At 49.2% G+C, this 15,591-nt stretch overlaps 1 protein-coding gene across 7 annotated transcripts in view; it reads left to right on the top strand.

Annotated features, from left to right (window-relative positions):
- Positions 1 to 15,591, top strand: part of LOC106584683 (unconventional myosin-IXAb) — a 294,941-nt gene that overhangs the window by 263,917 nt on the left and 15,433 nt on the right. For 6 of the 7 annotated variants that reach the window (XM_045706467.1, XM_045706470.1, XM_045706469.1 and 3 more), the window contains 2 exons: positions 12,158 to 12,281; positions 12,636 to 12,689. In XM_045706467.1, coding sequence (XP_045562423.1) covers positions 12,158 to 12,281; positions 12,636 to 12,689 — 178 coding nt within the window. The remainder of the gene's footprint in view (positions 1 to 12,157; positions 12,282 to 12,635; positions 12,690 to 15,591) is intronic. The other variant, XM_045706468.1, reaches the window with a different exon arrangement.

Genomic DNA, 15,591 nt, shown 5'->3' with positions numbered 1-15,591 from the left:
TCTCCCTCCAGAAGACTCAAAACACTTTGTAAAGGCTGGTGACATCTAGTGGAAGCAATAAGAAGTGCCAAAATATTCCTCAGCCCCTGTGTTTTTCAATGGGATAGGTTTAAAGGTAATACAACACATCAGGTATCCACTTCCTGTCAGAAAATGTCTCAGGGTTTTGCCTGCCAAATGAGTTCTGTTATACTCACAGACACCATTCAAACAGTTTTAGAAACTTTAGAGTGTTTTCTATCCATATATAATAAGTATATGCATATTCTAGTTACTGGGTAGGATTAGTAACCAGATTAAATCGGGTACATTTCTTTTATCCAGACGTGCAAATGCTGCCCCCTAGCCCTAACAGGTTAAAGGTCTTGCTCACATCGGCAACGGAGAACATGATCACACAGTCGTCTGGAACAGCTGGTGCTCTCATGCATGCTTCAGTGTTGCTTGCCTCAAAGCGAGCATAAAAGCCATTTAGCTTGTCTGATAGGCTCGCGTCACTGGGCAGCTCGCGACTCGCTTTCCCTTTGTAGTCCGTAATAGTTTTCAAGGCCTGCCAAATCCGACAAGCATCAGAGCCAGTGTAGTAGGATTCAACCTTAATCCTGTATTGACGCTTTGCCTGTTTGATGGATCGTCTGAGGGCGTAGCAGGATTTCTTATAAGCGTCCAGATTTGTGTCCCGCTCCTCGAAAGTGGCAGCTCTAGTATTTTGCTCGATGCGGATGTTGCCTGTAATCCATGGCTTGTGGTTGGAATATGTATGTACCGTCACTGTGGGGACGACGTCGTCGATGCACTTATTGATGAAGCCGGTGACTGAGGTGGTATACTCCTCAATGCCATTGGATGAAACCCGGAGCATATTCCAGTCTGTAGTAGCAAAACAGTCCTGTAGTGTAGCATCCACGTCATCTGACAACTTCAGTATTGAGCGAATCACCAGTGCTTCCTGCTTTAGTTTTTGCTTGTAAGCAGGAATCAAGAGGATAGAGTTATGGTCAGATTTGCCAAATTGAGGGTGCACGCGTCTTTGTGTGTGGAGTAAAGGTGATCTAGAGTTTTTTTCCCTCTGGTTGCACATGTGACGTGCTGGTAGAAATGAGGTGAAATGGATTTAAGTTTGCCAGCATTAAAGTCCTCGGCCACTAGGAGCGCCACTTCTGGATGAGCATTTTCTTGTTTGCTTATGGCCTTATACATCTTGTTGAGTGCGGTCTTAGCCAGCATCGGTCTGCGGTGGTAAATGGACGGCTACGCATTATATAGATGAGAACTCTTGGTAGATAGTGTGGTCTACAGCTTATCATGAGGTACTCTACCTCAGGAGAGCAATACCTTGAGACTTCTTTCATATCAATTCGGTATTCTTAAGGATTCCTCTTAGAATTTTACTTTAACTGCATATAATAAAAATGTAAATATAAGTATAATAAAAAATATAGGAGGAAAAAATTAAATATACTTTAAGCTAAAAAAGCTACAATAAAAATATTCTTCCAGCAGTCGACAGGTTCTTCTATCATGCCCCCCCTTATACCCTCCATCTTCCTTTCTCATTGTGGTTTACACCTACTCCGATGACGCATTCAGTGGTTAACACCCAGTTAGGCAGGATGTTACCTTTCGCAATATGCCCGCCTTGACAGGATGCCTCCTCCTGGTCGCTCTGACCAGGGAATTTCCAATGCAAGCGAGCACCATTTAGTACATTCCATTATCGTTAACTTTTAAAACATTACCATTGCCTACTTGGCTCCATTATAATGCTACCCCAACCCAACGTCTTAACTCCCATTACATCTTAAACCTTCACCAACTTAAACCTTCACCAACTTAAACCTTCACCAACTTAAACCTTTCATCATTTCAACATTGTAACCTTTCATTATCAACCTCCTACACGCCCTAAGGCCTTGTTCCTCTAAGCTTAACAAACATAGTCTATATGCATCATACCTTAAAGCAAACAACATTATACTGTAAACTTTCATTATCAACCTCCTAAGGCCTTGTTCCTCTAAGGTTTAACATAGTCTATATGCATCATACCTTAAAGAAAACATCATTATAACATTGTTAACCATTTAACTGCATTGCTTCAATCATCCTTTACTATCTCCCTTGGTACATTTCCCAATGCTTTCACCCTTCAACATTTAACATATTTAACCTTTAATTATTATTTTTGTAAATTCCAGTCCAAATGTATTTATTTTTGTTCTTATTCTTCTTTTCCTTGGTCAATGTCAATTCTCTCTCAATGTTCATTCTCCTTTGTGTGTGTGTGTGTGTGTGTGTGTGTGTGTGTGTGTGTGTGTGTGTGTGTGTGTGTGTGTGTGTGTGTGTGTGTGTGTGTGTGTGTGAAAGTGAAAGTGAAACTTCTTCATGAGTGTGTGCGTGGGCTTAGAGGATGCAAATGTGTCTCTAAAATGTCACAGAGAACTGGGCCTTAACCTACTACTCTTGATAACACGATTAGTTGCAACTGTGTAAACAATGGCAGTGACAACAGACGTACCTCAATAGCTTTAATTCATCAGATGAGTGAGTGTTATTTCTGTTGCAGATCCCCTCAGACTGCAATCAGTTCCTATATAACAATATCAATAATCATTTCTAAATTATAGATTGAGCAACAGGAGAAGTCACCTTATTCACTGGTTGCTCATTCTGCCTGTCTTCCTCTAGGTGTGTGGAGCTGACTCATTCTGCCATGTCCTCCTCTAGGAGCTGACTCCTTCTGCCATGTCCTCCTCTAGGAGCTGACTCATTCTGCCATGTCCTCCTCTAGGAGCTGACTCATTCTGCCATGTCCTCCTCTAGGTGTGAGGAGCTGACTCATTCTGCCATGTCCTCCTCTAGATGTGAGGAGCTGACTCATTCTGCCTGTCTTCCTCTAGGTGTGAGGAGCTGACTCATTCTGCCATGTCCTCCTCTAGGAGCTGACTCATTCTGCCATGTCCTCCGCTAGGAGCTGACTCATTCTGCCATGTCCTCCTCTATGAGCAGACTCATTCTGCTTGTCCTCCTCTAGGAGTGAGGAGCTGACTCATTCTGCCATGTCCTCCTCTAGGTGTGTGGAGCTGACTCATTCTGCCATGTCCTCCTCTAGGTGTGTGGAGCTGACTCATTCTGCCTGTCATCCCCTAGGAGTTGACTCATTCTGCCTGTCATCCTCTAGGAGCTGAGTCATTCTGCCTGTCCTCCTCTAGATGTGAGGAGTTGACTCATTCTGCCTGTCATCCCCTAGGAACTGAGTCATTCTGCCTGTCCTCTAGGTGTGTGGAGTTGACTCATTCTGCCTGTCATCCCCTAGGAGCTGAGTCATTCTGCCTGTCCTCCTCTAGATGTGAGGAGTTGACTCATTCTGCCTGTCATCCCCTAGGAGCTGACTCATTCTCCTGTCCTCCTCTAGGAGCTGACTTATTCAGCCTGTCTTCCTCTAGGTGTGAGGAGCTGACTCATTCTCCTGTCCTCCTCTAGGAGCTGACTCATTCTGCCATGTCCTCCTCTAGGTGTGAGGAGCTGACTCATTCTGCCATGTCCTCCTCTAGGTGTGAGGAGCTGACTCATTCTGCCTGTCCTCCTCTAGGTGTGTGGAGCTGACTCATTCTTCTATGTCCTCCTCTAGGTGTGAGGAGCTGACTCATTCTGCCATGTCCTCCTCTAGGTGTGTGGAGCTGACTCATTCTGTCATGTCCTCCTCTAGGAGCCGACTCATTCTGCCTGTCCTCCTCTAGGAGCTGACTCATTCTGCCATGTCCTCCTCTAGGAGCTGACTCATTCTGCCATGTCCTCCTCTAGGAGCTGACTCATTCTGCCGTGTCCTCCTCTAGGAGCTGACTCATTCTGCCTTTCCTCCTCTAGGTGTGAGGAGCTGACTCATTCTGCCATGTCCTCCTCTAGGAGCTGACTCATTCTGCCATGTCCTCCTCTAGCAGCTGACTCATTCCGCCTGTCCTCCTCTAGGAGCTGACTCATTCTGCCATGTCCTCCTCTAGGTGTGAGGAGCTGACTCATTCTGCCATGTCCTCCTCTAGGAGCTGACTCATTCTGCTATGTCCTCCTCTAGGTGTGTGGAGCTGACTCATTCTGCCATGTCCTCCTCTAGGTGTGAGGAGCTGACTCTTTCTGCCATGTCCTCCTCTAGGAGCTGACTCATTCTGCCATGTCCTCCTCTAGGAGCTGACTCATTCTGCCATGTCCTCCTCTAGGTGTGAGGAGCTGACTCATTCTGCCTGTCCTCCTCTAGGTGTGAGGAGCTGACTCATTCTGCCTGTCATCCTCTAAATGTGAGGAGCTGACTCATTCTGCCTGTCATCCCCTAGGAGCTGACTCATTCTGCCTGTCATCCTCTAGGTGTGTGGAGCTGACTCATTCTGCCTGTCTTCCTCTAGGTGTGTGGAGCTGACTCATTCTGCTTGTCCTCCTCTAGGTGTGAGGAGCTGACTCATTCTGCTTGTCCTCCTCTAGGTGTGTGGAGCTGACTCATTCTGCCTGTCATCCCCTAGGAGCTGACTCATTCTGCCTGTCATCCCCTAGGAGCTGACTCATTCTGCCATGTCCTCCTCTAGGAGCTGACTCATTCTGCCATGTCCTCCTCTAGGAGCTGACTCATTCTGCCATGTCCTCCTCTAGGAGCTGACTCATTCTGCCATGTCCTCCTCTAGGAGCTGACTCATTCTGCCATGTCCTCCTCTAGATGTGAGGAGCTGACTCATTCTGCCATGTCCTCCTCTAGGTGTGAGGAGCTGACTCATTCTGCCATGTCCTCCTCTAGGAGCTGACTCATTCTGCCATGTCCTCCTCTAGGAGCTGACTCATTCTGCCATGTCCTCCTCTAGGAGCTGACTCATTCTGCCATGTCCTCCTCTAGGAGCTGACTCATTCTGCCATGTCCTCCTCTAGGAGCTGACTCATTCTGCCTGTCATCCCCTAGGAGCTGACTCATTCTGCCTGTCATCCCCTAGGAGCTGACTCATTCTGCCTGTCATCCTCTAGGAGCTGAGTCATTCTGCCATGTCCTCCTCTAGGTGTGAGGAGCTGACTCATTCTGCCTGTCATCCTCCAGGAGCTGAGTCATTCTGCCTGTCCTCCTCTAGATGTGAGGAGCTGACTCATTCTGCCTGTCATCCCCTAGGAGCTGAGTCATTCTGCCTGTCCTCCTCTAGGTGTGTGGAGCTGACTCATTCTGCCATGTCCTCCTCTAGGAGCTGACTCATTCTGCAATGTCCTCCTCTAGGTGTGTGGAGCTGACTCATTCTCCTGTCCTCCTCTAGGAGCTGACTTATTCAGCCTGTCCTCCTCTAGGAGTGAGGAGCTGACTCATTCGGCCTGTCCTGCTATAGATGTGAGGAACTGACTCATTCTCCTGTCCTCCTCTAGGAGCTGACTCATTCTGCCTGTCCTCCTCTAGGTGTGAGGAGCTGACTCATTCTGCCTTTCCTCTTCTAAATGTGAGGAGCTGACTCATTCTGCCTGTCCTCCTCTAGGTGTGTGGAGCTGACTCATTCTGCCATGTCCTCCTCTAGGAGCCGACTCATTCTGCCTGTCCTCCTCTAGGAGCTGACTCATTCTGCCATGTCCTCCTCTAGGAGCTGACTCATTCTGCCATGTCCTCCTCTAGGAGCTGACTCATTCTGCCATGTCCTCCTCTAGGAGCTGACTCATTCTGCCTTTCCTCCTCTAGGTGTGAGGAGCTGACTCATTCTGCCATGTCCTCCTCTAGGAGCTGACTCATTCTGCAATGTCCTCCTCTAGGTGTGCGGAGCTGACTCATTCCGCCTGTCCTCCTCTAGGAGCTGACTCATTCTGCCATGTCCTCCTCTAGGAGCTGACTCATTCTGCCATGTCCTCCTCTAGGTGTGTGGAGCTGACTCATTCTGCCTTGTCCTCCTCTAGGAGCTGACTCATTCTGCCATGTCCTCCTCTAGGAGCTGACTCATTCTGCCATGTCCTCCTCTAGGTGTGAGGAGCTGACTCATTCTGCCTGTCCTCCTCTAGGTGTGAGGAGCTGACTCATTCTGCCTGTCATCCTCTAAATGTGAGGAGCTGACTCATTCTGCCTGTCATCCCCTAGGAGCTGACTCATTCTGCCTGTCATCCTCTAGGTGTGTGGAGCTGACTCATTCTGCCTGTCTTCCTCTAGGTGTGTGGAGCTGACTCATTCTGCTTGTCCTCCTCTAGGTGTGAGGAGCTGACTCATTCTGCTTGTCCTCCTCTAGGTGTGTGGAGCTGACTCATTCTGCCTGTCATCCCCTAGGAGCTGACTCATTCTGCCATGTCCTCCTCTAGGAGCTGACTCATTCTGCCATGTCCTCCTCTAGGAGCTGACTCATTCTGCCTGTCCTCCTCTAGGTGTGAGGAGCTGACTCATTCTCCTGTCCTCCTCTAGGAGCTGACTCATTCTGCCTGTCCTCCTCTAGGTGTGAGGAGCTGACTCATTCTGCCTTTCCTCTTCTAAATGTGAGGAGCTGACTCATTCTGCCTGTCCTCCTCTAGGTGTGTGGAGCTGACTCATTCTGCCATGTCCTCCTCTAGGAGCCGACTCATTCTGCCTGTCCTCCTCTAGGAGCTGACTCATTCTGCCATGTCCTCCTCTAGGAGCTGACTCATTCTGCCATGTCCTCCTCTAGGAGCTGACTCATTCTGCCATGTCCTCCTCTAGGAGCTGACTCATTCTGCCTTTCCTCCTCTAGGTGTGAGGAGCTGACTCATTCTGCCATGTCCTCCTCTAGGAGCTGACTCATTCTGCAATGTCCTCCTCTAGGTGTGCGGAGCTGACTCATTCCGCCTGTCCTCCTCTAGGAGCTGACTCATTCTGCCATGTCCTCCTCTAGGAGCTGACTCATTCTGCCATGTCCTCCTCTAGGTGTGTGGAGCTGACTCATTCTGCCTTGTCCTCCTCTAGGAGCTGACTCATTCTGCCATGTCCTCCTCTAGGAGCTGACTCATTCTGCCATGTCCTCCTCTAGGTGTGAGGAGCTGACTCATTCTGCCTGTCCTCCTCTAGGTGTGAGGAGCTGACTCATTCTGCCTGTCATCCTCTAAATGTGAGGAGCTGACTCATTCTGCCTGTCATCCCCTAGGAGCTGACTCATTCTGCCTGTCATCCTCTAGGTGTGTGGAGCTGACTCATTCTGCCTGTCTTCCTCTAGGTGTGTGGAGCTGACTCATTCTGCTTGTCCTCCTCTAGGTGTGAGGAGCTGACTCATTCTGCTTGTCCTCCTCTAGGTGTGTGGAGCTGACTCATTCTGCCTGTCATCCCCTAGGAGCTGACTCATTCTGCCATGTCCTCCTCTAGGAGCTGACTCATTCTGCCATGTCCTCCTCTAGGAGCTGACTCATTCTGCCTTTCCTCCTCTAGGTGTGAGGAGCTGACTCATTCTGCCATGTCCTCCTCTAGGAGCTGACTCATTCTGCCATGTCCTCCTCTAGCAGCTGACTCATTCCGCCTGTCCTCCTCTAGGAGCTGACTCATTCTGCCATGTCCTCCTCTAGGTGTGAGGAGCTGACTCATTCTGCCATGTCCTCCTCTAGGAGCTGACTCATTCTGCTATGTCCTCCTCTAGGTGTGTGGAGCTGACTCATTCTGCCATGTCCTCCTCTAGGTGTGAGGAGCTGACTCTTTCTGCCATGTCCTCCTCTAGGAGCTGACTCATTCTGCCATGTCCTCCTCTAGGAGCTGACTCATTCTGCCATGTCCTCCTCTAGGTGTGAGGAGCTGACTCATTCTGCCTGTCCTCCTCTAGGTGTGAGGAGCTGACTCATTCTGCCTGTCATCCTCTAAATGTGAGGAGCTGACTCATTCTGCCTGTCATCCCCTAGGAGCTGACTCATTCTGCCTGTCATCCTCTAGGTGTGTGGAGCTGACTCATTCTGCCTGTCTTCCTCTAGGTGTGTGGAGCTGACTCATTCTGCTTGTCCTCCTCTAGGTGTGAGGAGCTGACTCATTCTGCTTGTCCTCCTCTAGGTGTGTGGAGCTGACTCATTCTGCCTGTCATCCCCTAGGAGCTGACTCATTCTGCCTGTCATCTCCTAGGAGCTGACTCATTCTGCCATGTCCTCCTCTAGGAGCTGACTCATTCTGCCATGTCCTCCTCTAGGAGCTGACTCATTCTGCCATGTCCTCCTCTAGGAGCTGACTCATTCTGCCATGTCCTCCTCTAGGAGCTGACTCATTCTGCCATGTCCTCCTCTAGGAGCTGACTCATTCTGCCATGTCCTCCTCTAGATGTGAGGAGCTGACTCATTCTGCCATGTCCTCCTCTAGGTGTGAGGAGCTGACTCATTCTGCCATGTCCTCCTCTAGGAGCTGACTCATTCTGCCATGTCCTCCTCTAGGAGCTGACTCATTCTGCCATGTCCTCCTCTAGGAGCTGACTCATTCTGCCATGTCCTCCTCTAGGAGCTGACTCATTCTGCCATGTCCTCCTCTAGGAGCGACTCATTCTGCCATGTCCTCCTCTAGGAGCTGACTCATTCTGCCTGTCATCCCCTAGGAGCTGACTCATTCTGCCTGTCATCCCCTAGGAGCTGACTCATTCTGCCTGTCATCCTCTAGGAGCTGAGTCATTCTGCCATGTCCTCCTCTAGGTGTGAGGAGCTGACTCATTCTGCCTGTCATCCTCCAGGAGCTGAGTCATTCTGCCTGTCCTCCTCTAGATGTGAGGAGCTGACTCATTCTGCCTGTCATCCCCTAGGAGCTGAGTCATTCTGCCTGTCCTCCTCTAGGTGTGTGGAGCTGACTCATTCTGCCATGTCCTCCTCTAGGAGCTGACTCATTCTGCAATGTCCTCCTCTAGGTGTGTGGAGCTGACTCATTCTCCTGTCCTCCTCTAGGAGCTGACTTATTCAGCCTGTCCTCCTCTAGGAGTGAGGAGCTGACTCATTCGGCCTGTCCTGCTATAGATGTGAGGAACTGACTCATTCTCCTGTCCTCCTCTAGGAGCTGACTCATTCTGCCTGTCCTCCTCTAGGTGTGAGGAGCTGACTCATTCTGCCTTTCCTCTTCTAAATGTGAGGAGCTGACTCATTCTGCCTGTCCTCCTCTAGGTGTGTGGAGCTGACTCATTCTGCCATGTCCTCCTCTAGGAGCCGACTCATTCTGCCTGTCCTCCTCTAGGAGCTGACTCATTCTGCCATGTCCTCCTCTAGGAGCTGACTCATTCTGCCATGTCCTCCTCTAGGAGCTGACTCATTCTGCCTTTCCTCCTCTAGGTGTGAGGAGCTGACTCATTCTGCCATGTCCTCCTCTAGGAGCTGACTCATTCTGCAATGTCCTCCTCTAGGTGTGCGGAGCTGACTCATTCCGCCTGTCCTCCTCTAGGAGCTGACTCATTCTGCCATGTCCTCCTCTAGGAGCTGACTCATTCTGCCATGTCCTCCTCTAGGTGTGTGGAGCTGACTCATTCTGCCTTGTCCTCCTCTAGGAGCTGACTCATTCTGCCATGTCCTCCTCTAGGAGCTGACTCATTCTGCCATGTCCTCCTCTAGGAGCTGACTCATTCTGCCATGTCCTCCTCTAGATGTGAGGAGCTGACTCATTCTGCCATGTCCTCCTCTAGGTGTGAGGAGCTGACTCATTCTGCCATGTCCTCCTCTAGGTGTGAGGAGCTGACTCATTCTGCCATGTCCTCCTCTAGGAGCTGACTCATTCTGCCATGTCCTCCTCTAGGAGCTGACTCATTCTGCCATGTCCTCCTCTAGGAGCTGACTCATTCTGCCATGTCCTCCTCTAGGAGCTGACTCATTCTGCCATGTCCTCCTCTAGGAGCTGACTCATTCTGCCATGTCCTCCTCTAGGAGCTGACTCATTCTGCCTGTCATCCCCTAGGAGCTGACTCATTCTGCCTGTCCTCCTCTAGGTGTGAGGAGCTGACTCATTCTGCCTGTCATCCTCTAAATGTGAGGAGCTGACTCATTCTGCCTGTCATCCCCTAGGAGCTGACTCATTCTGCCTGTCATCCTCTAGGTGTGTGGAGCTGACTCATTCTGCCTGTCTTCCTCTAGGTGTGTGGAGCTGACTCATTCTGCTTGTCCTCCTCTAGGTGTGAGGAGCTGACTCATTCTGCTTGTCCTCCTCTAGGTGTGTGGAGCTGACTCATTCTGCCTGTCATCCCCTAGGAGCTAACTCATTCTGCCTGTCATCCCCTAGGAGCTGACTCATTCTGCCATGTCCTCCTCTAGGAGCTGACTCATTCTGCCATGTCCTCCTCTAGGAGCTGACTCATTCTGCCATGTCCTCCTCTAGGAGCTGACTCATTCTGCCATGTCCTCCTCTAGGAGCTGACTCATTCTGCCATGTCCTCCTCTAGATGTGAGGAGCTGACTCATTCTGCCATGTCCTCCTCTAGGTGTGAGGAGCTGACTCATTCTGCCATGTCCTCCTCTAGGAGCTGACTCATTCTGCCATGTCCTCCTCTAGGAGCTGACTCATTCTGCCATGTCCTCCTCTAGGAGCTGACTCATTCTGCCATGTCCTCCTCTAGGAGCTGACTCATTCTGCCATGTCCTCCTCTAGGAGCTGACTCATTCTGCCTGTCATCCCCTAGGAGCTGACTCATTCCGCCTGTCCTCCTCTAGGAGCTGACTCATTCTGCCATGTCCTCCTCTAGATGTGAGGAGCTGACTCATTCTGCCATGTCCTCCTCTAGGTGTGAGGAGCTGACTCATTCTGCCATGTCCTCCTCTAGGAGCTGACTCATTCTGCCATGTCCTCCTCTAGGAGCTGACTCATTCTGCCATGTCCTCCTCTAGGAGCTGACTCATTCTGCCATGTCCTCCTCTAGGAGCTGACTCATTCTGCCATGTCCTCCTCTAGGAGCTGACTCATTCTGCCATGTCCTTCTCTAGGAGCTGACTCATTCTGCCTGTCATCCCCTAGGAGCTGACTCATTCTGCCTGTCATCCCCTAGGAGCTGACTCATTCTGCCTGTCATCCTCTAGGAGCTGAGTCATTCTGCCATGTCCTCCTCTAGGTGTGAGGAGCTGACTCATTCTGCCTGTCATCCTCCAGGAGCTGAGTCATTCTGCCTGTCCTCCTCTAGATGTGAGGAGCTGACTCATTCTGCCTGTCATCCCCTAGGAGCTGAGTCATTCTGCCTGTCCTCCTCTAGGTGTGTGGAGCTGACTCATTCTGCCATGTCCTCCTCTAGGAGCTGACTCATTCTGCAATGTCCTCCTCTAGGTGTGTGGAGCTGACTCATTCTCCTGTCCTCCTCTAGGAGCTGACTTATTCAGCCTGTCCTCCTCTAGGAGTGAGGAGCTGACTCATTCGGCCTGTCCTGCTATAGATGTGAGGAGCTGACTCATTCTCCTGTCCTCCTCTAGGAGCTGACTCATTCTGCCTTTCCTCCTCTAAATGTGAGGAGCTGACTCATTCTGCCTGTCTTCCTCTAGGTGTGTGGAGCTGACTCATTCTGCCATGTCCTCCTCTAGGAGCCGACTCATTCTGCCTGTCCTCCTCTAGGAGCTGACTCATTCTGCCATGTCCTCCTCTAGGAGCTGACTCATTCTGCCATGTCCTCCTCTAGGAGCTGACTCATTCTGCCATGTCCTCCTCTAGGAGCTGACTCATTCTGCCTTTCCTCCTCTAGGTGTGAGGAGCTGACTCATTCTGCCATGTCCTCCTCTAGGAGCTGACTCATTCTGCAATGTCCTCCTCTAGGTGTGCGGAGCTGACTCATTCTGCCTGTCCTCCTCTAGGAGCTGACTCATTCTGCCATGTCCTCCTCTAGGAGCTGACTCATTCTGCCATGTCCTCCTCTAGGTGTGTGGAGCTGACTCATTCTGCCTTGTCCTCCTCTAGGAGCTGACTCATTCTGCCATGTCCTCCTCTAGGAGCTGACTCATTCTGCCATGTCCTCCTCTAGCAGCTGACTCATTCTGTCATGTCCTCCTCTAGGTGTGTGGAGCTGACTCATTCTACCATGTCCTCCTCTAGGAGCTGACTCATTCTGCCATGTCCTCCTCTAGGTGTGAGGAGCTGACTCATTCTGCCATGTCCTCCTCTAGGAGCTGACTCATTCTGCCATGTCCTCCTCTAGATGTGAGGAGCTGACTCATTCTGCCATGTCCTCCTCTAGGTGTGAGGAGCTGACTCATTCTGCCATGTCCTCCTCTAGGAGCTGACTCATTCTGCCATGTCCTCCTCTAGGTGTGTGGAGCTGATCATCGGAGAACAGATGAATAAGTACAGGGCCAGACTGAAGGACATCAACAGTCTGGAATTTGCTGAGAACAAGGCCAAGAGCAGACTGACACACATCAGGAAGTCCATGGTAAGGCACCAGGACCACAGGGGTGTTCATAGTGTTCATTAGGTATCAAATGGAAGAAAACAGACAGAAAATTGGAGGGACTTTCTGGACTTGTCCAATAAGAGGCGCTCATTTTCATTTTCATTGCAAAATGTTTTAAAGCGTTTTCTGTCGCATAACCTAATGAACACGACCCAAGGGTCTCGTGTGAGGACAAATGTAACCTTACCCTCTGACTGAGATCATCATAGACCTCCCTCTCTGTCTTCCAGTGGTTGACTTTGAACCTTTAACTATTAATTCCTCTCACACAATGTAATGTCCTCCAACGAAGGTTACCCTCTCTAACCCTATTCTCCCCTTACCCCACTCCAGAAACCTGTACTAATCGCTGTTAAGTTTATTGGCATAACCCGCACGACCACTCCGGTATGTATTCTTAGTATATACTTCATGTGACCACACCCAGTCCTGTTAGCCCATTTGTCTGTGGCGCTGTCAATCAACCAGTCCTGTTAGCCCATTTGTCTGTGGCACTGTCAATCAACCAGTCCTGTTAGCCCATTTGTCTGTGGCGCTGTCGATCAACCAGTCCTGTCAGCCCATTTATCTGTGGTGCTGACAATGCTGTCAGTCAATTCTGCGTACCCTCACAGTGCCATCTCTTCTTTTTTTCTCTCCCTCGTCTCTCTCCGTCCTCTCTCACTGTCCTTCTCTCTTTACCCCTCCTTCTCTATTTCCCTTCTCTCTGTCCTCTCTCAATCTCCTCTCCCACCTCTCTCTCCCTCCTTCTCACTCTCTCCCTCCTTCTCACTTTCTCCCTCCTCGCTCTCTCCCTACTTCTCTCTCTCAATCTCCTCTCTTTCTCCCTCCTCTCTCTCCCTTCTCTTTCTCCCTCCTCTCTCTCCCTTCTCTCTCTCCCTCCTCTATGTCCTCTCTCTCCCTTCTTCTCCCTCTCTCTCCTCTCTCTCCCTCCTCTCTCAATCTCCTATCTTTCTCCCTCCTCTCTCTCTTCTCTCTCTCCCTCCTCTATGTCCTCTCTCTCCCTCCTCTCTCTCTCCCTCCTCTCTCAATCTCCTATCTTTCTCCCTCCTCTCTCTCTCTCTCCTCTCTCTCTCCCCCCTTCTCTCCCTCCTCTCGGTCCTTCTCGCTGTCCCTCTGTCTTCATCCTCCCTTTCTCTATATATTTATTTTCCACAGAATATTGTCTTTGTGTCTGTTGCAGTCGGCCAACTGTCATTCTCAGCTTGTCACTTACAATGCGTTCAGAAAGAATTCAGTCTCCTTCCCTCTTTTCACATTTTGTTACGTTACAGCTTTATTATTCTAAAATTGATAAAATAAATGTTTTACTTATCAATCTTCACACAATACCCCATAATGACATCACAATACCCCATAATGACAAAGTGAAAACTGTTTTTTCGATATTTTTGCACATAAAAAAAATGACCATCTCTGCAGCACTCCACCAATCAGGCCTTTATGGTAGAGTGGCCAGATGGAAGCCACTCCTCAGTAAAAAGCACATGACAGCCCGCTTTGAGTTTACCAAAAGGCACCTAAAGGATTCTCAGACCATGAGAAACAATAATCTCTGGTCTGATGAAACCAAGATCGAACTCTTTGTCCTGAATGCCAAGCATCACTTCTGGAGGAAACCGTACACCATCCCTACGGTGAAGCATGGGGGTGGCAGCATCATGCTGTGGGGATGGTTTTCAAAGGCAGGGACTGGGAGACTATCGAGGGAAAGATGAACGGCGAAAAGTACAGAGATCCTTGATGAAAACCTGCTCCAGAGTGCTCAGGACCTCAGACTGGGGCAAAGGTTCACCTTTCAACAGGTCAACGACCCTAAGCACATAGCCATTTGGCTTCGGGATGAGTCTCTGAATGTCCTTTAGTGGCCCAGCCAGAGCCCGGACTTGAACCCGATTAAACATCTCTGGAGAGACCTGAAAATAGCTGTGCAACGATGCTCCACATTCAACCTGACAGAGTTTCAGAGGATCTGCAGAGAAGAATGGGAGAAACTCCCCAAATACAGGTGTGCCAAGCTTGTAGCGTCATACCCAAGAAGACTCAAAGCTGTAATCGCTGCCAAAGGTGCTTCAACAGAGTACTGAATAAAGGGTCTGACTACTTACACTTCCGTTCAAAAGTTTGGGGTCACTTAGAAATGTCCTTGTTTTTGAATGAAAAGCAAATATTTTGCCCTTTTAAAATAGCATCACATTGATCAGAAATACAGTGTAGACATTGTTAATGTTGTAAATGACTATTGTAGCTGGAAACGGCTGATTTATTTTAAAGGAATGTCTACATAGGCGTACAGAGGCCCATTATCAGCAACCATCACTCCTGTGTTCCAATGGCACGTTGTGTTAGCTAATCCAAGTTTATAATTTTAAAAGGCTATTTGTCATTAGAAAACCCTTTTGCAATTATGTTAGCACAGCTGAAAACTGTTGTTCTGATTAAAGATGCAATAAAACTGGCCTTCTTTAGACTAGTTGAGTATCTGGAGTATCAGAATTTGTGGGTTCGATTACAGGCTCAAAATGGCCAGAAACAAAGAACTTTCTTCTGAAACTCGTTAGTCTATTCTTGTTCTGAGAAATGAAGGCTATTCCATGCAAGAAATTGCCAAGAAACTGAAGATCTGGTACAACGCTGTGTCCTACTCCCTTCACAGAACAGAGCAAACTGTCTCCAACCAGAATAGAAAGAGGAGTGGGAGGCCCCAGTGCACAACTGAGCAAGAGGACAAGTACATTAGAGTGTCTAGTTTGATAAACAGACGCCTTAAATAGTACCCGTAAAACACCAGTCTCAACGTCAGCAGTGAAGAGGCGACTCCGGGATGCTGGCCTTCTAGGCAGAGTTCCTCTGTCCAGTGTCTGTGTTCTTTTGCCCATCTTAATCTTTTATTTTTATTGGCCAGTCTGAGATATGGCTTTTTCTTTGCATCTCTGCCTAGAAGACCAGCATCCCGGAGTCGCCTCTTCACTGTTGACGTTGAGACTGGTGCAAAAAAAAAAAAAAAAAATTGCACACATTTCTAAAAACCTGTTTTTGCTTTGTCATTATTTTCATGCATGTTAACATTAGAAGCCTCCTCCCTAAGTTTATTTCATTCACCGCTTTAGCACACTCTGCCAACCCGGATATCCTAGCCGTGTCTTAATCCTGGCTTAGGAAGAAATTTCCATCCCCAACTGTAACATTTTCCGACAAGATAGAACTGCCAAAGGGGGCGGTGTTGCAATCTACAGCAGAGATAGCCTACAGAGTTCTGTCTTACTATCCAGGTCTGTACCCAAACAAT

The sequence above is a fragment of the Salmo salar genome, chromosome ssa23 (assembly GCF_905237065.1).
Source record: "Salmo salar chromosome ssa23, Ssal_v3.1, whole genome shotgun sequence".
In the NCBI taxonomy this organism is placed as follows: Eukaryota; Metazoa; Chordata; class Actinopteri; order Salmoniformes; family Salmonidae; genus Salmo; species Salmo salar.
This window is presented reverse-complemented; position numbering and strand designations above follow the sequence as displayed.